Source organism: Amphiura filiformis, chromosome 5 (genome assembly GCF_039555335.1).
Source record: "Amphiura filiformis chromosome 5, Afil_fr2py, whole genome shotgun sequence".
Taxonomy (NCBI): domain Eukaryota; kingdom Metazoa; phylum Echinodermata; class Ophiuroidea; order Amphilepidida; family Amphiuridae; genus Amphiura; species Amphiura filiformis.
In genome coordinates this window covers 8,176,987-8,203,475 of record NC_092632.1, presented here as the reverse complement: position 1 = coordinate 8,203,475, position 26,489 = coordinate 8,176,987, and the positions used below count along the sequence as shown (strand labels likewise).

The window sequence follows — 26,489 nt, the reverse complement described above, 5'->3', positions numbered from 1 at the left end:
GGGACGCACCATTAGATACCAAGGTGGGGGGGGGCTGGATAGTTTTTTGGAAAAAAATTGTCACGCCGTGCCATCTGATCAAAAAAAATTGCTTCACCGTAGACCCACCCCCACAAAAAAAAAATTGCTCCACCTCGGACCAGAAAAAGATTTGGTGGCAAGGGTGCTCCATTTTTCATCAGATATATTTATTTTAGCTTCAAACTGGCAAGTATTTTGTTCGCATTTGTTTGTGAAAAGTTATTCTGTGAGCGAAAATTCACCCACCCCAAAGTCAATAAAATTCCCTTTAAAAGGAAAGCCAGCCTCAATGTAGAAGAGGTCTTGTAATTAGTTTTGGTCAATGTGAAAGGCATTTTTAGGATCACGCTTACATCTACATGACAGTCCACCAAACCATCAACGATGAGAACATGCACACTGAAACAGCAGAAAACATTAATTCCTAATCTCATGTCAACTCTTTTAATTCATTACATGTACTCCAAATTGTTCTGGTCTGTTTGTTTTGTTGTTGTTGTTGTTGTTGTTGTCGTTGGGTTTTTTTTGTCTTTTCAGCTTTTTACCCACGATATCTCAATTTCCAATTTTGTAATACCAGAACTTACGAACTCAATATCTTCGCTTAGGAATGTCCGATTTCACTGCTTTCGATATATACACTGCCGGTTTGAGTTAACTTACATGTACATTTTATTTTAAAATAACTTAATTAATTCGCAATGTATAGTTTAAGCCTACTATATTATAATAGATAGTGGCCAGCACATTTATAAAGGACTGGTTACTCACTACAATCTTCACTCTTAAACTGTGTTTTTCTGAATGTGCTGATCATGTTGATTGCTAGTCGGAAACTCCTGCGAAGCTATGGACATGGCATCTTACATACTCCATTCTATAACAGTCTGCCTAGTGCCTTGTGTGTTTTCTCTTCAATCGTTTTGTTGAATGTAATTTTATGAATCAAATAGTTATGTGTCATTTTATTTATAATAAAGAAGTTATTAAATTAATAAAGTAAGACAATTTATTTATCTATAAGTGCATGTCAAATGGGGTACATTGTTCAATACTATATGCATAAATTATGCCCATATTATAGCTAGGCCCTAAAAACTTTATTTTGCATCGGATTTTTCCCGTTGAAAAGACAAAACTGATGTTTATGATAGCAACCATTTCATCAATAACATTTTGAGTCATTTTATCCATAAAACGACACAGGATATGATAGATAACTACTTTCACATCAATATGGTCCATATGATCACAGATTGTTGAGAATCTGTGATATGATCCGGGATATGATGAAGATTTTGATTCTATAGATCTGTTATCAACATGATATCACGCTGTTCAGTGGTCAAGGAGTAAGGACCCCCGGTCAAGGACACTGATATGACATCATAGGTGATGTCAGATTTTCTTCTGCTGACCATATGATGCTATATATATTAACTATTATTGTTACATTTAGGCCTTTAAACTTTTAAAGTCATAATTAATTAGTTCAAACATAACTTTGGTAATACTCACTCGTTTTCGTTCGTTGAAACGGCAAAACATACTTACTTTTCCTAACAAATCGAATTAAAATATTTAAAAAAAAATTCAACCACAAAAAGTAAAAAAAAAATCATTCCAATACCACTAAAATATAATCTCTTGAGTAAACTGACCCCAAACCTGAAACAGGTACCAGCCCCGAATGGGCTGGCGAAAAGAAATCTATGCCACGTGATGATGGGAGCCATATGTGGGGATGGATCCGAGTATGGTTTTGGTGAGATATCCTCACATGAATCTATTATTTTGAAGAAAATAATCCTTTGAAAAAATTCATGAAAAAAAAAACATGCTAAAACTCACCATTTGAACCAGAAGCGTACTAACCAGCGGGGGCAGAGTGCTCCCTGAAAAGAGTGCCCGCATATCAAAAAATGAAAGAAATCGGGAAGGCATAGGAAAAGAAAGGGGGCAAGGAGTCTGTTTCCCACCAAAATTACCCCGATCATGCACCAACCAAAAGGAATGTAAAATACCAAATTTTTGCGCGCGCATTGTCTCAATAAAACGTTTTGGCCCGGTTTTTGGAGGCCCTACAGTCTCGCTAAAAAAAATCGGTATATGTACATATCCCATCAATAATACCGGTTCAAATTGATGATTATTTTTGTCTTTTCCCAAAAAACCTTTATTTTTCACCTCTGACCACGAAAGCTGACTACGCCCCTGATATGATATGAACTCATTTTAACATAAGAAGAACGTTTTTCGTGCTACGCGAAATTTAGGCGCTACAAAATGTAAAACTATATTTGTTTTATCGAGGTGCTAAAAATTGCTTCACCGAGGTAGGCCTTCTAAAAAAATTGTCACGACCTAGCCCCCCCCCCACCTTGATATCAAATGGTGCGTCCCTAATGCATTGAAAAAAATAAAATTATAGACTGAAACAAGTCTCTCTACGTTTTTGAAAAGATTTAATGTGAAATGTTTGCAAAACTGCCACATAAAACTTGATTATTTGAAAATAAGCCCGCTAACAATAACATATGTTTACTAAACACCTTGAAATAAAATATATAGTAAGAAGGAATCCGAAGAACAACTTTCTTGCCCTGTTTGTATCTCATTTGTATGAACATAAATAAAGCAACTTTAATACATACTTATCGTCTCGGACAGAGACTAGCTGCCTGCACCCATGTATGCATGCATGCAGGGACCGTCTTCAAAATAAATTATATCAAGTTGGCAAGTGAATATTTTTGGTGATTGTTTTGTATTGAACCATGATCTTTTTGACATAAACATTATGAAAACTCCTCAAAGAAATATGAAATGTCCCACATATATCTTTACTTTAAAGTCGAAGCTGCAAGATAGCCTGAATAAAATTTTAATTTGCCGGCCAAAAATGTGATATTTTAGAACTTTTTTGACCACTTTCATGGAAACGAAAAATTACAACAAACCTCGGTAAAACTGACGATTTACAAGGAATTTAAAGTCTCAAAAGAAAATCTATCCGTGTTATCTTGCACACAAAATAGTTCTTGTCTCAAAAATCCAAAAGAAGAGTGCGTTTTATCTGTACTTTTTATAATAAAGCTTCGGGACTTTTGGTCTCTAATTTCATACCACGACAAAAGAAGTACAGTATATACATCTGACACAAAGCATACATCCTTTTGGCCTGATATGGAAACGTAATCAGAAGGTAGCTATTGTATTCTAACAATAAGATCGGGGTCAAATAGCTTACAAAAGGCTCCTCCAATTCATAGTGATCTACAATCAGTCGCCAAGCCGCGAATTATCGATTTGCAATCAATCACATAGACTTCCGGCTTCCGTGCAGTGTGGACGTGTTTTTGCTTTGCTCCGATATAATCAATATTAATTGTTGTTAGCAACACAGTAAACTTCATATTGGTGTTCATACATATCCCTGACCCTGACAAAAGCTAGCAAGAGCAAGCTGTGTAATTATTTTGTTTACTTGTGATAAGATCACAGAATTAGTTTTAATTCTGTGGATAAGATACAATTTTCCAAATTTGTTTCCTACTGAGTAGGTGACTTAGTAAAATTCCTTTAAAAAGGAATGGGCGCCCAATGTGAGCTTGGTCGTGATGTGGTAAATTTCATGGTGTTTAGATTTGGCATTATTATCTCTTGCAAACCCGGTGACACCTCATTATAGAAATCAGACCTGTCGATAGGTTGTAAGAGGGGGTAGCCTTTTCCAGGCTCGAATTGGGCCATTATATAAAGAAAGTTTTGCTACTTTGCAATGCAATAAAATCCTAAATGCAAAACGAGATCCTGTAGGTGGCTCCCGAGGTGGCTTAAAAAACTAAATGCAAAATGAGGTTTTAAAAAAATATTGTTTTCCAGAGTCAAGACGCAGGTATCATTATTAAGCCTCAAATTATTTATTGTCGAATAAGTGCAGAGTAGGTTAGATATGAATATTGAATGTTAGACCAAAGTAGCTCAAAGTACATGTACTATACACTTGATCCGTGAACTTGTCTTTTTTAAAGACAAATTCTTGTTTTGGTTTCAGTGTGCTTTTGCTATATGATATTAATAGTGTCATTTATTTGTCATGTAAAATTGTAGTTTCAAAATGTGTGGTATTTTATTGGATGAGAATAATGTATTATTTAGTGTGGTCATAATATTACATTGGTTATTTTTTTATTTTTTTTTTTTTTTTTTTTTTTTTTTTTTTTTTTTTTTTTTTTTTTTTTTTTATTTTTTTTTTTTTTTTTTTTTTTTTTTTTTTTTTTTTTTTTTTTTTTTTTTTTTTTTTTTTTTTTTTTTTTTTTTTTGCATTGATTATGTTCAAGGGGCATGGGAGGCCCACGGATTGGCTCTTATGCTACATCGGTGGGTCTCTCATGCTTCTTGCATAGACATCCCCGCCCATCCTTTGGATGGAGTAGGTTTTGTTTTTGCTTGAGTTTAGATTGGTTATGCCATGTATTTCTGCTGTTGAGTATAATTTTGTTTGTGTGTGGGAGGCTCATGGATGTGTTTACATCGATGAGTCTCTCACACAATCTACTCGGCATCTCCATCTTTGGATGGAGATGGTTGTGTACCTGTTTTGAGATTATTAGTGTCATTTTTATTATGTTAAACTGTATTTTTATCTTGTATATTGATGTATTGATGATGCCGGTGTGAGGTGCACCGACAGTCCCCCTGGGGATTTTGTCGGTGGGCCTCTCACTGGTGTTATTCTTGCCATTCTAATGTTGTTTAAATGCAGCTGGTCTGCTGTTTTATGCATATTATTGTTTGTATAATTCTTAAGTTAAAATCATTTATTGTAAATTAAGTTTGGTAGTTTTAAATCTGTAAAGCGCATTGAGGAATCTGAGATTCACAATGCGCTATATAAATGCTGTTTTATTATTATTATTATTATTATAGCGGGATACTTCAATTATTACTATTATACATGTGGATATATATATTGTGAATTGGATTTATTATAATTTGGATTCTATATTTTGCATCATCTATCATCTATATCTATATTCGCTAATTTGATATATTATGGACATTGGTTCTATTATTATTTTTGATTGAATTGTATCTATACCATCATCATGCCAGGCTCGTACGCGGTAGCATGCCATGACTGTAAAGCCAGAACTCCTGATGTCAGTAGTCGACAATGTGAATATTGGTTATGCGATAAATGTGATGACATCAGACAGAAAGAGATGAAAGCCATTCGCCAAAAGGATAAGCTAGAAGATGCGTCGCCAAAGCTGTCATTTTTAACAAAGTCAAGACTTTTTAACAGAGCAATGATACAAACACCGACCGCGAAAGCTTCAAATGACAACTTCAAATGTGTGGACAAATGTAATATGCCGGATTCTGGAAAAACACAAGACTGTACTCTATGTGGCAAGATATACCACTACTCTTGTGTAGGTATAACTAGAAAGCAAGCTATCTGGTTTTGCCCTAGCTGTAAGGACATCCCCAAACAACTTGGAAGCATGAATGATACTATCTCGCAACTCAAAGCTAAAGTCAGTGAACACGTTGATACCATAAAGAGACAAGAAACATTGAACTCTGCCCTTGCAAAAAGGAACGATGCTCTACAAACACGGGTGATCACGCTGGAAAACGCTGCTACAACTGCAAAGACCAAGGAAATTCAGAAAGACTCCAAGAAAACGTTGACGAAACCTGAAACATCAGAAAAGTCTCATCGCCAGCAGGGAACTCTATTGATAGGGGACTCGATACTACGAGACGTCAACGACAAAGGACTAAACGCGACCTCTACAAAATGCATCCCTGGAGCAAAAGTAGCAGATATCAAGAAGTCTCTGGACACTTATACTCATATTTCTGATTATGACGCGGTTATTATACATGTAGGGACAAATGACTGTTGTAATTCGGAATCCGATATGGAGAAAGGCGTCTCCGAGTACGCCGTTATGGTAGAAGATCTCAACCGCCGAGCACCAAACACCGTAAAGATCGTCTCTTCAGTGCTTCCTCGCGCAGACACGGACAAGACATCAAAACAGAAGCGAGCTGACAAGTTCAATGCAAAATTACGCGTAGTAGCCAACGATAAAGGGTGTGTTTTCGTGGACCATGACAGTAACTTCAAGATGAAAAACGACGAGGCAGATGAAACAACGCTAAACGGTGGTAAACTGCACCTCTCGCGAAACGGTACTTCGAGACTACTAAAGAACATTGACGCGAACCACAAAATTCTAAAACCCAAGGACAGCGGCGTACAGAAGAATGTTAATGATCGCAGACAGAACCGACACCATACTCACTCAAATGGACACACGCACCCCGCAAGACATTCAAATGGTTATCCTAGACATGGACATAATAATAGACAACGAACATTCGCGAACGGACATGGACATAGACAACAGACTGTAAAGACATTCGGAAACGCGAAGCCAAGCTGCCACTACTGCGGAGAAACGAACCACATGAAAAGGAACTGTAAATACGACAAACCGCTGACATGTTTCGCTTGCGGCACTTCAGGCCACAAATCCAATGGATGCCCGAACTCTTACTAATGTGTTGGCCAAGAAGATAGTGCCGAGGACAAATTGAACAAACCTTAAATTGTTGGAAAGCTAGAAGTTTGTCACTCATTGGTAAAATTTGTGTCATAAAATCTCTTTTGCTTCCACAGTTGTTGTATCTTTTTCTGTGCTCTGTATAAAAATTCCAGAAACTTTTTCAAAAATTTAAATAAATTATTTTTAATTTCATCTGGAATGGGGAAATGACAGAGTGAAGAGGATTTTGTATGTCTTGATTATTCTTTGGGTGGTTTACGTATGGTTAATGTAAAGTGTTTTGCGGAGGCTCAAAATTGATTTGGGTAAAATATTTACTTGATGACAACTATGAGTGCATGTGGAAATCTCTTGAGATTTCTTTTCTTCAAAAATTTCATTCTGATGTTAAAATTCTGTGGAAATCTCATGCACCTGAAAGTATTCTTTCGCGTCTGAAGAATGTGCAGCTGGCTGATTCAATAAGATCGTGGTATTCTTTTAGAGATAAAGCCACTGAAGACCTTGGTTATGAGATCCGAGAAATGAGGAGTCAGAATAGCACTTGTATTTGGTTCAATAGAAGTATTAGATCCAAATCAAAACAGTATTTTTATTACGATTCTTGGTATACTAAAGGGATTTGTACTCTATCTGATGTTCTTTATGATAATCTTCCCACACCAGTCTTAAAATCTTTTGACGACTTAATAATTGAATTTGATATCTCTTACAGAGATAGGAGAAAATATAATGTGTTGATGGATAGCATTGTTCATTATTGTGGGATGCTGGATGATTTTGAGGACCAGGATTTTGACACTTTCGACATTTTCTCTAATAATCTTATCCTGGTCCCCAGGGTCCCTCGCTACACCTACAGTATAATGTTAAACAAGCTTCCCCGGAAAGAATTCAAAAATTCTGGGAAGATATCTTTGAAGATTTTTGTGATAAGGGGTATGTAGGGTGGGAAGAAATTCATATCCGGAATTTCAAATGTACCATTGAGACTCAATTAAGATCATTTTATTTTAAACTATTCCATAAGGCAATTGCTTTCAACAGCTTTCTCCACAAAATTGGAAGAAAAGATTCTCCTCTTTGTTTCTTTTGTGACAAATTTCCCGAAACTGTGGTTCATGTTTTTTGTGAATGTGATAAAGTTAAATGTATCTGGAATGAGTTATTTAACATGTTAAATGACAAACTTCACCTGAATATTCAGTTTAATAGTTTTGACCTTATGTTTGGTATTGCCAATGATAATTTACTTTCCTTTTTAATATTATGCAGTAAATACTACATTTACAGATGTAGATTTCAGGAAGTGAACCCAAACTTTACTGCTTTGAAAAACTTCATTTTGATGAAAAGAAAAATGGAATATGATATTGCTTATAAAAAGGGTAAATTAAGTAATCACTTTAAAAAGTGGTGCTTTGACATTTGATGTACAAGGTGCATCAGCACTGTAATATTGGTTTGCCATTATGTCACATGTACATGTATGTTGACTCTGTATGATATACTAATTGTATCTCATTATTCATTATTTGTGCATTATGTAGTACACTATGCCATGTATGTATACACACATTTGCAGCTGTAATTGTGATTCTCTGTGATTATATTATTCTTATGTTTGCTTTTTCCAATAAAAAATATAATGACAAAAAAAAAAAAAAAAAAAAAAGATAGTGCCGAGGACTCTAGTAAAGGCCTATCTTCGAAATACTGTCACTTCAACAAATTTGATGTACTTGAAGATGAAATGTGTAATGAATCCTGTAAACAGAATGAAAACCCTTGTGTAAATTATGAATTATCAGGTAAACATGAAATTAATAATAAGAAAAGAAAACAACAGAGAAGAGGTAGAAGAGGTAAGAAAAAGGTAATGATAATAACACCAATACCATCAATATTGGTTTCAATAATGTTCGAGGTTGTAAAAGTAAAATCTACGAAATTGAACAGCTTTGTCATAAATTTGATTTCAGCATTTTTGGACTTGCAGAATCATTGTTAAAGAATAATACTCAAATTACGATCAAAGGTTATTCGTGGGTAGGTAAAGACCGTGTTCTAGGTACAAAAAAAGGTGGTGGTGGGGTAGGTTTTCTAGTTAAAAACGATGTTACCATTATTGATGATAACTTTGGAAACTCAAAACAGATGATCTCGAGCGGTTTTGGATTAAAATCCGTACTAATTATGATATAATGTATTGTGCTGTAGCCTATTTTCCCGTTGAAGGGACCAACCAAGCTCTTTCTGATGAACTTTATAACCAAATTCTCTCTGAAATTATTCAAATAAATGATCTTGAAGAAAATGCCAAAATTATTATTCTAGGTGACTTTAATGGTAAAATCGGTCATTTTATACCGAATGGGGATAAAGTAATAGATAAAAACGGTCAAGGGCTACTAAATTTGGCTGACGATGGTGACCTTACCATCGTTAATTGCTCTCCACTTTGTTCAGGACGTTGGACCTGGTTTAGAAATGAATCTCAATCAATCTTAGATTATATTCTTGTATCTGATAGTGTACTTTGCTCAGTCAATGAAATGTTTATTGATGATGATAGATTGTATAATATTGGTAGCGATCATAACATTATAATGTTTAAGTTAAAAGCTAAGAAATGTATATCAGGTAGTAACTCAAAGTCTTGTAATGAAAGAATATATTGGGATATAAAACCAAATCATGATTTTACCAATTTCAAAACATGTACTAAAAATGTTTTCCAGGACTTCAATATTGATGATTCACATGATGCAAATTCCGTTTGGCTCAATTGGAAAGGGCGATTGTTAAGTGCTGCCAAAGAATCAATAGGTGTGAAGAAGTTCACTGGCAATCAAAAGCCATGGTATGACAAGGATATCGATAATGCTATTCAAATGCGACGTCAATCAAATCGACGACATCGTCAATACTTGAAATCCGGGGAAAACAATAAGGAAGTGGTTGATAATCTTTGGGATGAATACAGATCAAAACAAAAGGATGTTAAAAAGCTTATCCGTGAAAAGGCCATGCTGAATAGAATTGATAAATGTTTAGAAATAAATCGAAGAGGTGGTAAATCTTGTAAAGACTTCTGGAACATTTTAAAAGGCTCAACACAAAAGAAACAAACAAGTACCCTCAAAATCCCTCATTCAGATGTCATTACAGATGACAAACATGTTATTAAGAAAGCCGTTTATCAATATTGGAATACACTTGGCAAGATGTCTTTGAATTTGAAAGGGATGAACTTTTAGAAACTAAAGAAATTGTTAACAAGCTTAAAATGAGTCACTCAACTACGGATCACGGTAACAAAGAAATCCTTGATAAGATTAATATAACCATTGACGACATAACCGAAATTATATCACAAAGTAAAAATAACAAATCCCCTGGTATAGATAGCATAACAAATGAATTAGTTAAGAATGGTGGTATGATAGTAATCAATACACTCTTTGACATGTTTAAGGGGGTACTACACCCCTGGCCAATTTTGTGCCTATCTTTGCATTTTTCTCAACAATTATAGTGCATTGGTGACAAGTAAGATATGTATATTATAGGGGCAAGGACTACGACTACTGCACTGAAAATTCAGCAACTCAAGGCAAGTAGTTATTGATTTATTGAACAAATATTGGTTTTCCCTCATTTTTGACTGTAACTCCACAACTGTTGTCTGTATTGAAATAAAATTTCCAGTGCAGTAGTTGTAGTCCTTGCCCCTATAATATACATATCTTACTTGTCACCAATGCGCTATAATTTTGGAGAAAAATGCAAAAATAGGCTCAAAATTGGGCAGGGGTGTAGTACCCCCTTAAACGTTTCATAGAACTTGAATCTATACCAGATGAATGGAATAAAGGTATCATTATACCAATTTATAAAAAAGGTGACAAGACAGACCTAAATAATTATAGGGGTATCACTCTTAACTCATGCATCTCAAAAATGTACACAAAATTGATTACTAAAAACATCTCAAATTTTCTGGAATGCAATGATAACAAATGTAATATGCCGGATTCTGGAAAAACACAAGACTGTACTCTATGTGGCAAGTTATACCACTACTCTTGTGTAGGTATAACTAGAAAGCAAGCTATCTGGTTTTGCCCTAGCTGTAAGGACATCCCCAAACAACTTGGAAGCATGAATGATACTATCTCGCAACTCAAAGCTAAAGTCAGTGAACACGTTGATACCATAAAGAGACAAGAAACATTGAACTCTGCCCTTGCAAAAAGGAACGATGCTCTACAAACACGGGTGATCACGCTGGAAAACGCTGCTACAACTGCAAAGACCAAGGAAATTCAGAAAGACTCCAAGAAAACGTTGACGAAACCTGAAACATCAGAAAAGTCTCATCGCCAGCAGGGAACTCTATTGATAGGGGACTCGATACTACGAGACGTCAACGACAAAGGACTAAACGCGACCTCTACAAAATGCATCCCTGGAGCAAAAGTAGCAGATATCAAGAAGTCTCTGGACACTTATACTCATATTTCTGATTATGACGCGGTTATTATACATGTAGGGACAAATGACTGTTGTAATTCGGAATCCGATATGGAGAAAGGCGTCTCCGAGTACGCCGTTATGGTAGAAGATCTCAACCGCCGAGCACCAAACACCGTAAAGATCGTCTCTTCAGTGCTTCCTCGCGCAGACACGGACAAGACATCAAAACAGAAGCGAGCTGACAAGTTCAATGCAAAATTACGCGTAGTAGCCAACGATAAAGGGTGTGTTTTCGTGGACCATGACAGTAACTTCAAGATGAAAAACGACGAGGCAGATGAAACAACGCTAAACGGTGGTAAACTGCACCTCTCGCGAAACGGTACTTCGAGACTACTAAAGAACATTGACGCGAACCACAAAATTCTAAAACCCAAGGACAGCGGCGTACAGAAGAATGTTAATGATCGCAGACAGAACCGACACCATACTCACTCAAATGGACACACGCACCCCGCAAGACATTCAAATGGTTATCCTAGACATGGACATAATAATAGACAACGAACATTCGCGAACGGACATGGACATAGACAACAGACTGTAAAGACATTCGGAAACGCGAAGCCAAGCTGCCACTACTGCGGAGAAACGAACCACATGAAAAGGAACTGTAAATACGACAAACCGCTGACATGTTTCGCTTGCGGCACTTCAGGCCACAAATCCAATGGATGCCCGAACTCTTACTAATGTGTTGGCCAAGAAGATAGTGCCGAGGACAAATTGAACAAACCTTAAATTGTTGGAAAGCTAGAAGTTTGTCACTCATTGGTAAAATTTGTGTCATAAAATCTCTTTTGCTTCCACAGTTGTTGTATCTTTTTTCTGTGCTCTGTATAAAAATTCCAGAAACTTTTTTCAAAAATTTAAATAAATTATTTTTTAATTTCATCTGGAATGGGGGAAATGACAGAGTGAAGAGGGATTTTGTATGTCTTGATTATTCTTTGGGTGGTTTACGTATGGTTAATGTAAAGTGTTTTGCGGAGGCTCAAAAATTGATTTGGGTAAAATATTTACTTGATGACAACTATGAGTGCATGTGGAAATCTCTTGAGATTTCTTTTCTTCAAAAATTTCATTCTGATGTTAAAATTCTGTGGAAATCTCATGCACCTGAAAGTATTCTTTCGCGTCTGAAGAATGTGCAGCTGGCTGATTCAATAAGATCGTGGTATTCTTTTAGAGATAAAGCCACTGAAGACCTTGGTTATGAGATCCGAGAAATGAGGAGTCAGAATAGCACTTGTATTTGGTTCAATAGAAGTATTAGATCCAAATCAAAACAGTATTTTTATTACGATTCTTGGTATACTAAAGGGATTTGTACTCTATCTGATGTTCTTTATGATAATCTTCCCACACCAGTCTTAAAATCTTTTGACGACTTAATAATTGAATTTGATATCTCTTACAGAGATAGGAGAAAATATAATGTGTTGATGGATAGCATTGTTCATTATTGTGGGATGCTGGATGATTTTGAGGACCAGGATTTTGACACTTTCGACATTTTCTCTAATAATCTTATCCTGGTCCCCAGGGTCCCTCGCTACACCTACAGTATAATGTTAAACAAGCTTCCCCCGGAAAGAATTCAAAAATTCTGGGAAGATATCTTTGAAGATTTTTGTGATAAGGGGAATGTAGGGTGGGAAGAAATTCATATCCGGAATTTCAAATGTACCATTGAGACTCAATTAAGATCATTTTATTTTAAACTATTCCATAAGGCAATTGCTTTCAACAGCTTTCTCCACAAAATTGGAAGAAAAGATTCTCCTCTTTGTTTCTTTTGTGACAAATTTCCGAAACTGTGGTTCATGTTTTTTGTGAATGTGATAAAGTTAAATGTATCTGGAATGAGTTATTTAACATGTTAAATGACAAACTTCACCTGAATATTCAGTTTAATAGTTTTGACCTTATGTTTGGTATTGCCAATGATAATTTACTTTCCTTTTTAATATTATGCAGTAAATACTACATTTACAGATGTAGATTTCAGGAAGTGAACCCAAACTTTACTGCTTTGAAAAACTTCATTTTGATGAAAAGAAAAATGGAATATGATATTGCTTATAAAAGGGTAAATTAAGTAATCACTTTAAAAAGTGGTGCTTTGACATTTGATGTACAAGGTGCATCAGCACTGTAATATTGGTTTGCCATTATGTCACATGTACATGTATGTTGACTCTGTATGATATACTAATTGTATCTCATTATTCATTATTTGTGCATTATGTAGTACACTATGCCATGTATGTATACACACATTTGCAGCTGTAATTGTGATTCTCTGTGATTATATTATTCTTATGTTTGCTTTTTCCAATAAAAAAAATATAATGACAAAAAAAAAAAAAAAAAAAAAAAAAAAAAAAGATAGTGCCGAGGACTCTAGTAAAGGCCTATCTTCGAAATACTGTCACTTCAACAAATTTGATGTACTTGAAGATGAAATGTGTAATGAATCCTGTAAACAGAATGAAAACCCTTGTGTAAATTATGAATTATCAGGTAAACATGAAATTAATAATAAGAAAAGAAAACAACAGAGAAGAGGTAGAAGAGGTAAGAAAAAAGGTAATGATAATAACACCAATACCATCAATATTGGTTTCAATAATGTTCGAGGTTGTAAAAGTAAAATCTACGAAATTGAACAGCTTTGTCATAAATTTGATTTCAGCATTTTGGACTTGCAGAATCATTGTTAAAGAATAATACTCAAATTACGATCAAAGGTTATTCGTGGGTAGGTAAAGACCGTGTTCTAGGTACAAAAAAAGGTGGTGGTGGGGTAGGTTTTCTAGTTAAAAACGATGTTACCATTATTGATGATAACTTTGGAAACTCAAAAACAGATGATCTCGAGCGGTTTTGGATTAAAATCCGTACTAATTATGATATAATGTATTGTGCTGTAGCCTATTTTCCCGTTGAAGGGACCAACCAAGCTCTTTCTGATGAACTTTATAACCAAATTCTCTCTGAAATTATTCAAATAAATGATCTTGAAGAAAATGCCAAAATTATTATTCTAGGTGACTTTAATGGTAAAATCGGTCATTTTATACCGAATGGGGATAAAGTAATAGATAAAAACGGTCAAGGGCTACTAAATTTGGCTGACGATGGTGACCTTACCATCGTTAATTGCTCTCCACTTTGTTCAGGACGTTGGACCTGGTTTAGAAATGAATCTCAATCAATCTTAGATTATATTCTTGTATCTGATAGTGTACTTTGCTCAGTCAATGAAATGTTTATTGATGATGATAGATTGTATAATATTGGTAGCGATCATAACATTATAATGTTTAAGTTAAAAGCTAAGAAATGTATATCAGGTAGTAACTCAAAGTCTTGTAATGAAAGAATATATTGGGATATAAAACCAAATCATGATTTTACCAATTTCAAAACATGTACTAAAAATGTTTTCCAGGACTTCAATATTGATGATTCACATGATGCAAATTCCGTTTGGCTCAATTGGAAAGGGCGATTGTTAAGTGCTGCCAAAGAATCAATAGGTGTGAAGAAGTTCACTGGCAATCAAAAGCCATGGTATGACAAGGATATCGATAATGCTATTCAAATGCGACGTCAATCAAATCGACGACATCGTCAATACTTGAAATCCGGGGAAAACAATAAGGAAGTGGTTGATAATCTTTGGGATGAATACAGATCAAAACAAAAGGATGTTAAAAAGCTTATCCGTGAAAAGGCCATGCTGAATAGAATTGATAAATGTTTAGAAATAAATCGAAGAGGTGGTAAATCTTGTAAAGACTTCTGGAACATTTTAAAAGGCTCAACACAAAAGAAACAAACAAGTACCCTCAAAATCCCTCATTCAGATGTCATTACAGATGACAAACATGTTATTAAGAAAGCCGTTTATCAATATTGGAATACACTTGGCAAGATGTCTTTGAATTTGAAAGGGGATGAACTTTTAGAAACTAAAGAAATTGTTAACAAGCTTAAAATGAGTCACTCAACTACGGATCACGGTAACAAAGAAATCCTTGATAAGATTAATATAACCATTGACGACATAACCGAAATTATATCACAAAGTAAAAATAACAAATCCCCTGGTATAGATAGCATAACAAATGAATTAGTTAAGAATGGTGGTATGATAGTAATCAATACACTCTTTGACATGTTTAAGGGGTACTACACCCTGGCCAATTTTGTGCCTATCTTTGCATTTTTCTCAACAATTATAGTGCATTGGTGACAAGTAAGATATGTATATTATAGGGGCAAGGACTACGACTACTGCACTGAAAATTCAGCAACTCAAGGCAAGTAGTTATTGATTTATTGAACAAATATTGGTTTTCCTCATTTTGACTGTAACTCCACAACTGTTGTCTGTATTGAAATAAAATTTCCAGTGCAGTAGTTGTAGTCCTTGCCCCTATAATATACATATCTTACTTGTCACCAATGCGCTATAATTTTGGAGAAAAATGCAAAAATAGGCTCAAAATTGGGCAGGGTGTAGTACCCCTTAAACGTTTCATAGAACTTGAATCTATACCAGATGAATGGAATAAAGGTATCATTATACCAATTTATAAAAAAGGTGACAAGACAGACCTAAATAATTATAGGGGTATCACTCTTAACTCATGCATCTCAAAAATGTACACAAAATTGATTACTAAAAACATCTCAAATTTTCTGGAATGCAATGATATTCTATCTGAAATTCAAGGTGGCTTTCGATCAGATAGGCGCTGCGATGATCATATTTTCACAATAAAAAGTATTACTTCAATTAGAAAAATGGAAGGTAAGCAGACATACTTGGCGTTTTTAGATTTCAAAAAGCTTTTGACAGTGTATGGCGCGATAAGTTATTAATCACTGCATGGGAAATTGGAATAAGAGGAAATGTATTTAATGTAATTAAAAATATCTATGAGAATGTACAAAGTAAAGTAAGATTCGCAAATATTGAAACTGATATGTTCGATATCGATGAAGGCCTTAAACAGGGTTGTGGGCTATCTCCGGTCCTCTTCTGCATCTATATTAATGAACTCGCACGAATGATAAGGGAAAAGAATATTGGTATTAAGATAAAGGACCTCCAAATTGGATGCTTATTTTGGGCTGATGATGTTGTATTAATGGGTGATAATGAAAAAGACCTAAACAAGTTACTGGAGGTGGCTGGTGAATTTTCTGAGAAGTACAAACTAAGGTTTAATTATGAGAAATCAAATGTTTTAATAACTGGTAAGAGAATCGATCACAACAAAAATTGGAAGCTGGGTGATAGTTATATTAAAGAAACAAATGAATATAAATATCTTGGAATGTACTTAAGTAGAAATCTATCAGATCATGTACACATTGATGATGTTATTCGTAAAGGAAATAGACTTATAGGTTACATAAAATCAATAATCAATAATCAAGACGACTTTAATCGGGTGTATTATGGCGATCTCTTATGGAAAACTATTGCGCTACCAACCATCAATTACGCATGCTCAGTCTGGACCTGTGCGAGTGCCTCTGATCTTAAAAAGATTGAAAGCCTCCAACTACAGATGGCAAGATCGATACTACGCGCAAGCAGAAATACCGCAAAAGAGGCGTTATATGGTGAATTAGGCTGGGACTCAATTTCATCAATACAGACTAATTATAGAATTAAGTATTTTGATCGACTTCTGAACATGAGTAACGATAGATTTCCAAAAGTAATGTTTAACACTCTCTTCTCGATGTATGATACTACAGGTAAAACTACTCAATGGAAATGGTTTACACATATCCAAGAGGCACTCACTTACTGTGGTCTAGATCATATGTTCTCAAACAGAGAACCTTTTAACAGTAACTGGGTGAACTCGTTTAATTATATTAAAAAAGAACTAGATGATAAATTATGGTTAGAGATGGCTTCAACGAAGAAAACTCTGGTAAATTACTGTAAATATAAGGAAAAACCAAGCTTAGAAGATTATCTTCTTGATTCCACAGATTTTATGGAAGTTCGCTTAAGTTTAAAGCTCGTACTAATACGCTTCCACTTGAATATAACATTAAGTCTTGGCATGAACATAACACGGGTATATGTAAATTATGTAATATCGATCTTGAAAGTACCAATCATTTCCTCTTCACATGTCAGAAATTAAATCACGTAAGAAATGAAGAATATGATAAACTTAAAAATGAACTGAGCACGCACAACTTTTCTTCTTTCTGGCAATGGTTCTACTTTCAAAGTAATGATAATTACGATGTTAAATATTTTCTAATGATGGAAAAAATATATATTGTTGATAGAACGTTAGGGTACATTTTTGATAAATTCAGTAAAAGTTATATCAAGCGCGCTTGGAGATTAAGAACAGAAATAATTAACTCAAGCAAGTAATCACTATTATGAAGTTGACACTTATTCATGAATGGCCTAAAGGTACATAAATATGACATGTTTAATTTAATATCTGTAAATAATTCTTATGTTTTTGATGGAGACCTTGTACTTCCACTTATTTTGTGATGGTTATTATCTTTTATATGTTTAAACTTTTTATGTACTGTAATATTGATGTGGACGCACCATCGGGTAGATGAGTGCCACTGTTGTAAAAGTGAAGATTCCAAATAAATCTATCTATCTATCTAGGCCTATAGAGCACTTTCCTTAAGTAACAAAAGGTTCTACGCGGTTATAATCATGAACGACCACTAACTATAGATTGAAGGCAATTAGACGTAAATCGTTTATACCGATAGATGGCGATGTTTAAAGAGCGAAAAGATTAATCCTATAGAGCGTATTACAGGGAAAAACATGTGAGTTACCGCACAAATTATTGTTGCTAAAATATTACACTTGGGACAGTAAATAAGATTTAGCATGGTCTTAGATATATTTTGTACCTGAAAAATATCATAGAATAATAGAGTTAATATGTTACGTGTCAGTCGTTTTTTTTTTTTTAAACTTGCTGGTCACGGCTACCGCTGCTAATCTCATTGATTCAAATCTTTTCCGGAAATTTCACCCGAAAAGATGTGTACTCTCATCATTCAGAATGATTCTTATGTGTGATTTTGAGTGATAATGTAAATCATGAAATAACTATGTATTGTAACCTACTCTGTCCCACATGTTGCAGTATTTTGCTCTATACCTGTGCAAAATATCATTTGTGGGTGTTTTAAACCACATACTTGGCCATTCAGTACTGGCTTGATATGGAGGCCAATCATGCACGCCACGCTTTGCGCGATGCAAGATATCCTTGAAAGACAATTTCTTTGTAGGTGTTTCCAGATGTTTTACGATCGACGAGGTCTGGGACGATTGAAACACTGGAGAGATATGATTTCTCCAGTCTTCAGTGTTAGGATTACCAGTATGAATAAAATTACTCCAGAACCTTATCAAACTTTTGGCTAATTCTTTCTCTTCATCCGTATAGCTGAAGCCTTCCAAAGGGAGAGTATAAAACAAAAAGAACAAGTCAGCGTTATGACAAGCGTAGTCTTGACACCAGTCCTCAACGAAATCCCAAACAGCCGAGTCGTTGATTGCATGATCGAATACATAATGGTATATAGGTATTGTTTCATGAGATTCAATATCCCGAGTTGCTTTGCGGGTAGAGCATGTCCATATGTAATCCCCCAATATATAAGATATAGTATCCCTTACGTCGGGGTTCTCATTTATGGGATACTTCCAATAAACTTTGAGAGTGTTTTTGACGCCAAACAGAAGTAGGTACAACGGCAAAGTAGCTATTTTTGGTGTTTCAGTGGGTAAGAAACTAAACGCAGACCATCTTCCTTCTTCAGAAACACCACCTAAAACCACTGGCTTCTTCTGGAAATCACCCGTGGCAAGTCGATCTAATACGCTGAGTTCATTTCTGTCTAACACTGGTCCCCAAGGTTGAAAATACAAGAAAAGATTATCTAGAAACTGGAATATCTGTTCTGCTGCATATGTCTGAGCTGAAACTATTTCGTCTGCCGATTTTGACCTTAAACATTCTATATCTCCATTCTCACAATTAAGATATTCTGCAACCAACCTGGCCAATGTGTGTGCTTTATCTAACGAAGCCTTTGGTAATGTCAATGGCGGACTTTGTATAATAGCTTGATGGAATAATTCGGCACTTTGATCGAGTGTGAGATGAAGGGCAACGCATTCACCACCGACACTTTGTCCAGACAAGGTCACCTGTAAAAAAGGGGAAAGTAAAAACTAAATTGGGGTTTTGTTAGCAAGAGAAAATAAACTTAAAGCCTTAATGTACGATCTTTTTAAATTTTTAGATTTTTCTTTTTTTCTTCTAAAATGACAATAATGCAATCATTATGAAAGTTCCCAATACATTTGGACGCGAAAAACATTGGGAATTTGCAAAGAAACAACATCATAAACTTCACCTCTATCACTCGAAACATCTCGCACTATTTGGATTAGGACAACAAGTGCGGCCTCAGAGTTAGTCTCCTACGCGGCCAGTTTGAGTTACGCTCCCTCCACATGTGGAGGAGCGTAACCAAGCTTGTTTTGTACGAGACTACGGTTTGCGATCGTGGCCGACATAAAGTCATAATCTAAAAATTTATGACTTTATGTCGGACCAACAGAAAATCGTCCCGTTTTACTACAAATAGGACGAATTTGACAGTTTGCTCATAGATTTAAGTTAGAACATGTGTAAGTATTACAAATATGCCAAAAAATCGGTTTTGAAAAAAATAAAGGTAAATTCTGAAATAAGATCGTACATTATGACTTTAAGAGGTTTCCAATGGATGATTTAACATAACATCACGAGCTACCTGCATATAACATTAACAGTGGGAATCATTACCAGCCCAAAAAATTAAGTGTATATTTGGGAATTTTTTAAAATACATTTACATACAAAAGTATTCCCAATGTTTGTAATACGTCTTGTGTGCATCTGAATGGAAAATGGGATGATCTTTAGGCATTTTCAAGGTTTAATGTGTATAAACTCTAAACAATAATTATTGTCCGTTTGGCAGTGAAATAGGGGTTAACCTGGGGAAGAGACCAAAGAAAATACCATGTTAACACTCACTAAAGCGTTTCATTGATTCCATTAAAAGTTCAAGATTATTTCTTTCACCATTTTCATCAATGATTACCTTTCCCGGATCACCTCCAAAGTTTTCAATATTTGTTTGTACAAACTTCAATGCATGCCGTTGATCTTGGAATCCGTAGCCAAGGTAATTGTCATCTGATGTATGATTAGCGTTCAGCACCAGGAAACCAAGAGCACCTTAATCAAAGGGGGAAATGAGAAACCATTTAATGGGATCGACGACTTTAGAATAACACAGTCAATACTCAGGTCATGCTCAACTGCTCTAAATTGTTGTCCATGCAATCGCACGGTTTTTGAAGTTGCCTAAAAAGGCGCTTCAAAGAAATTGTATTTTTATCAAATTTTTTTGTTAGTTTTTGTTATCAATACACAGACTGGAGGTTCATTAAACACAGAAAGCAGCTTACCATACTCTTTCAACACCTGCAAGTCCAACAATAGGTTTTTACAAATACCAAAAAATAACGAAATATATTCAAGGATTTGAGATATAATCATAAATTTAATATCACAAGAATGTATACCGTACATAATAGTCAAGTGGTGGTCACTAGCTTAATTCATCTCAATGCTATTCAATTCTATAGAGACATTGAATTTTGCCTGGATATATTGAAAGACAACTCATAGCTGAATTTAATACATCACTGAGCTATTAGCGATTGGTTTTTAGCCAATGATTGGTTTTTAACCAATCGATCACCGAGCGCTGAGTATAAACTCATCTTATCTTGCAGCAGCCGGTGGGCAATTAACAAAGATACATGCCTGGCTTCAGACAAAATAATAATTTACCTGGTGTGGACGATGTGACACCATCAGAATATGGCCCTATAATCTTACCTAATCTATAGTTTGGGACAACTACGACACTTGATGTCATCGCTGCCAAATATCGTCCATCGAAAAGAGGAGATGCCGCAGAGTTGACATAATAAGAACCACCATGAAGGAAGACCAATACGGGAAGTCTAGATGCAGGAGAAGCTTCCAGTGGAGTGAAGATATTCATGTAAAGGCAATCTTCTGATGTCTGCATTGAGTAATTGCATAGGAAAAGTACTTATTACTGGCAAGTTTTAAGAGGTTCATATTATTGATCTTTAGTGATAACAAATAGATGGTCAATAAGCCGGTCGATCCCAAAATCAGAATTGTTCAATAAGTGAGGCCTTATTTACATAATTATGCCAAGGGTATTTTTGTGACTACATAATATATGATATAAACGTTTTTATGATCATTTGTTGTAATAAAAAATACTGTCAATTTCGAGTTCAACTGAATACGTTCATCATGATTAATAATAATAAAGTCCAATATCATCGTACCAATATATTACATTTGCTTTATAACTCCTCAACGAAAGTTTGGAAAGTTTTTTCAAGCATCTATATCTCAGATTATTTGTGACATTTTCATATCATGTTGCATATCAATGGATAGCTACATTATTTCCCTTTACAATGACACCACCTTTGAAACGATCTCTTTTTTCACGGCTGAGTAGACGTCTTGTGAATGTACTGAGGTCTCAAACAGAATGTGCCAAATTTACCATTATTCTGTGCTCAAACAACACTAGTCACTAACCTCAATAGCGGTTGGTAAAGCCATATGCAGCCAGAACAGCCATCACCTCCTCCTCATGTTGCTCACCAGCCTGCTCACACATTGCTGTGGGATGGCACTCCATTCTTCAACCAGGATTCGTCACAGGTCATTCAATATGGTTGCATTGGCTACTCTGTTACGCACAACACGTCTAAGCTGGTCACACAAGTGTTCAATCGGGTTGAAGTCTGGGCTGATGGCAACCCATTTCATTCTCTCTACTCCCATATTCTGCAGGTAGTCATTGACTACCCTGGCTCTGTGGGGGCAACCTTGTCATCTGGGATGATTGCCTTAGGTCCCAAATTGTGAAGATATGGAATTGCAGCTTGGTGCACAGAATAATGGTCAATTTGGCACATTCGGTTTGAGACCCCACTGCATTCACAAGACGTGTATTCAGCCGTAAAATAAGTGATTGTTTCAAATTTAGTGTCATTGTAAAGGGGAGCAATGTAGGTATCCATTGACATGCAACATGATATGAACAGGTCACAAATAATCTGAGATATAGATGTTTGAAAAAACTTTCCAAACTTTCGTTGAGGAGTTTATGACAGAGATACAGTACTTAGCTGTATTTGGCAGTTAATACCAACGTTTTGACAACACTTCAACCACATTGTTGCGACAACTTTTGTGTGATGATTATCTTGAATCGGGCACACTCCGAATTTTTTGGTGATCTGTTAAATTACGACCGAAATATTGTAGCAATCTATCTTTTTTATAATCATTGATAATGTATTAGCCTTACCGACGACGGCCCTCCGACATACCTTAGCTGGACAATCAATGGGTGGGTTGACACCTTCGCATATTTGTGGGCAGCCAGGTGGATTCTCCGTTGCTAGACGTACCTCTGGTGCCCATGGTACAGGATCTTGTGGCGCTTTCCATCTTAGGTCTCCTACAGCAGGAGCAGCAAAGGGAACGCCATAAAATGCTTGGGCTCCGTCTGAATTTAAGTAAACTCCTTCAACGGGACCAAAGCTAGTATCTACTGTTGGTCCGGCTTCTTGACTTGCCACATAAGTAGTCAGGTATAAGCTTACAATGAACAAAGCACCAATTCTAATTCTCATGGTAGTGATTTGGTGTTGGTGCAGCAGTCACGGCTGCACTGCAGCACTGTCAATTTTTAACGAAAACGTAGGACTATATAATTTTGATCGCCAAAGAATCGTTAGGAATCCCCGATGACTTACTGCGGTCGTCTGACGCTAAAATGGATGAATCGTCATTAGAAACAACATACTGTAATCATAACAATATGGAATATCGGCGCGCCGATGAAGCTCACGTGTCACGTGGAACGATCTTATCAATCTGATCGCAAACTGAAATTGATAAAATTGTTTATCAGTTTGAGTAGTTGATAACTTTGTTGATACGACACCGTTATATTGAAATGGTCATGGGCATTGCAGTAAATATGCTGTTGCAGCTCCAGTGCTTAGAATAGGTATTTATAGCATTTTTACTTTGAAAAATCAATATAACGCTCGTTTTAGTGCTAGGTATTATCAGCACATGTCCCTCAGATGAAAGACAAAATGCAGGAGGTGTCATCGTGGAATACGTCTGGTGTCATTGGAGCTGCAACAGATGGCGCAATATCGAACTAAAATAGCCCTCTTCATAAACACTTCAAACTAACTATACTGTAAAGCAAATGACTATCAAAGGTGAACAAAACTATTCTGTCGGTCCGTGTCACGTCACTTCCGGTTGATGATGTTCGAGTGAAAACAAGTCCCTGATTCGATTTTTGTTGATGATTTCTGTCATTGGTGTAATGTAAATTTCGATCGCAAATAGTCAGTGGAATCAAACAACCGTTTCTAAGTCTTCAGAGTGAAAGAAACTTGCTTGATTTACCGTTTATATACTGACAAACTTAAAATTAAATTCCATGGTCGAGTGTCGTTTTTTCCGAAATTGAATGTCACTCCAGCAACATCGCTATGTAGCCTCCTTCACAGCCGGTTTCTGTTGTTCACAACAAACCGTGAGCCACATGCAGTTTGGGCCCGAGACTAGAGATAGCCCGGATGTCCGACCGACAGAATAATATTCCTTCTCAAAACATTACTGAAATACTTTATATTAGGGCATAATGTGTTCCAGAGACTTGTAAAAATAGTGGTCTCTTAAAAATAAGGCAAAACAAATACAAAGCAAAGAAACAAAAGAAACGCAAAAACAACGTTGGCTTGCAAACGCATATTTGTAGGCATATTTCCATTGTATGTGCAAGTAATTTCATCGAAAAGGCAGTTCATAAAGTGTGTATTCATTTGTCAGTGAATGCAATTTGATTAATCAACATCAGTCAAGTGTTTGTCCTTTTCATTCGACAAACGTTTCTTACTGATACGACTGATCAATGGTTGAGTAATATGAATTCATATCAGGTAAAATTACTGTAACCTTAATTGTTTTACGCAAAGCCTTTGACGCAGCCAATCATGGCGTTTTGTGTGTGTGTGTGTTTGGTTTTTTTTACTTCAGCGAATTGCCTTCCAAAATTTATTCGCTGTCGAAGTGATGATGTAACATGATTAATTACCATAACAATAGATGAATACAATTTTTGAATAGATCGCCCTTCACTACAACGTTCACGCGGTACATATGCATTGGAACATAGATGTCAAAGAAATGCTAATCACTCGCACTGTAAGATAAGTATCTTATCAAAGAGCCGTATAATATTCAATCTATGATTGCAGACATACAGGTGATGGGTGCAACTTGCTTGTAGTGCAGGGCGATCTATTCAAAAATATTGCTATGGTAGTTAATTTGATTATTACATAACTTTGATATCGAATTCACATAAACATTTATTCATTTATTGAAGCTTGACACTTGTTGATTTGAGATCTTTTCAGTGATTGGACATTAGAGTTGTTTTGTTCGTTACCGGGTCGCGATACAACCACTTCCGTTCATATATCGACGTCACCAGTCTGTTGCATTGGAAATCAGTGTTTCGCTCCGGACTTTGTGACGTGCTTTTTGCCAAGTATCTTGGAGTCCTCCCAATCCTCCTAACCCTTGATATTTCGCAAGCCTAATCCCGAGCAACCGAGAGCTGTCACCAACATAACATGATAACTGAGATCGCAATTTTGGCAGCTGATCTCATAAATGCAATTGCCTGTCTTTAGCTTGTCTCTCTTGTCTTTAGGAGGGGGGCAGTATTTTAAGGGTTTGCTGGGGCTTCATTGCAGTGTCGATTTTGTGCTTTTCGAAAATTCTGTGAACTCGTTCAGAAATTCCATTGACATAAGGGAGCACTACCATCCCCTTGCTTTAGTCCTCATTCTTTTGATCTTTCTTAGCGCTAGGTTTCTCAGCCGCTTAATTTTTTTTTGCATTTTTACTTTCACTTGATCCGCTACCCATTTGGGATAACCGCAGTTTTTAAGGGCACATGTTTTTCTTCATTCGCTCTATCTGCTTCAACCGTGACCAAGCTGTACATGCGGTCAAATAGAGTTCGAATGACACCCATTTTTTTTGATGGAGGGGGTGTTCTGAGTTAAAAATGGGATATTGGTCAGTGTGGGTTGGTTTCCTGTATACCAGGAGCTTTCCGGACAATTAGCGTGTCGAGAAATGGTATTATTTTAACTTCTTTCTCTTCCTCGTATGTAAATTGTACTCTGTCTGTTTTGTCAGCTGTGTTGAGATGATCGGTTAGGTTTGGACTTACCCTGTTTTTATGATTTCGAGCACATCATCAACATAGAGACGCCAAAACTTACTGTTCCAGAATTCCATAAAGAAATTTGCTATGATGAGGCTTACTGGAAATGAGACTACACACAACCGGAAGCCAGTTTCTAGGGAAAGTGGATCATTTGCTCACATTTGATGAAGTCCTCCAACGAGATGGACGAAATATGATAGTAAGTAAAAACTTACTGGTATTGACATGCACACATTACCAACTGAAACAATTTTGTCCAAAGAACTTCATGTTACCGGTGTTCCTCAAAGTAGTAAATCACATTGTCAAAAAACATTTAATGAAGTTTCTGATTAGATTCCACACACTGATTGCGCTTTATACTTCCACGCTTATACTTCCATTACGTCTTTAATTAATTAACCCATGAAGAGAAATCAGTCCACATCTATTGACTCTTGGATTCTAAATTGACTCTCGGATTCTATATTAGCAGGATCTTGTAGTAAACTTTGGCTGTAACTGACAGGAGAGATATTCCACGGTCAGAAGATTAACCCTTCTTGGGTAAAGGAACAATGACGCTAGATGTCCATTGGCTGGGTGTTGTATAGAGTACTATAATACACTTCGGTGCAATACGTCCACCATTGCACCCCAGAAATTTCGTAGCTGACTGTTGCTCTCATTCGTCAACCTTCAACGAAGCATAACACAGTACATGCGCAGTGTAGACGGCTGATGGAACTACATGTAGACTAGCCATTTCAGAATGCTTCAGATGTGATTGCACAGTCAAGACCTGTAGCCTTGTTGTTGTTCTTGAATGTTTTTCATGTATTACTTTCAGTGTCTCCTTACGTGTTGGGG

The 26,489-nt window shown here is 36.0% G+C and overlaps 1 protein-coding gene across 1 annotated transcript; it reads right to left on the bottom strand.

The window, feature by feature from the left end:
* Positions 1 to 18,288: 18,288 nt before the first annotated feature.
* Positions 18,289 to 23,004, bottom strand: LOC140151770 (cAMP-regulated D2 protein-like). Its single transcript, XM_072174107.1, has 4 exons — positions 22,699 to 23,004; positions 21,149 to 21,338; positions 20,343 to 20,479; positions 18,289 to 19,398 (listed from the first exon to the last, which is right to left on the bottom strand). Exons 1-4 carry the CDS (start codon positions 23,002 to 23,004, stop codon positions 18,289 to 18,291), a joined length of 1,743 nt encoding a protein of 580 aa, XP_072030208.1.
* Between the last annotated feature and the right edge of the window lie 3,485 nt (positions 23,005 to 26,489).

Bases quoted from the DNA above. Each gene is read 5' to 3' on its own strand.
- LOC140151770 (XM_072174107.1), bottom strand. From the start codon at position 23,004: ATGAGAATTAGAATTGGTGCTTTGTTCATTGTAAGCTTATACCTGACT. The intron at 21,339-22,698 runs GTATGTCGGAGG...TACTCAATGCAG, and splicing joins CCATTGATTGTCCAGCTAAG to ACATCAGAAGATTGCCTTTA. The intron at 19,399-20,342 runs GTAATCATTGAT...CCTTTTTTACAG, and splicing joins TTGGAGGTGATCCGGGAAAG to GTGACCTTGTCTGGACAAAG.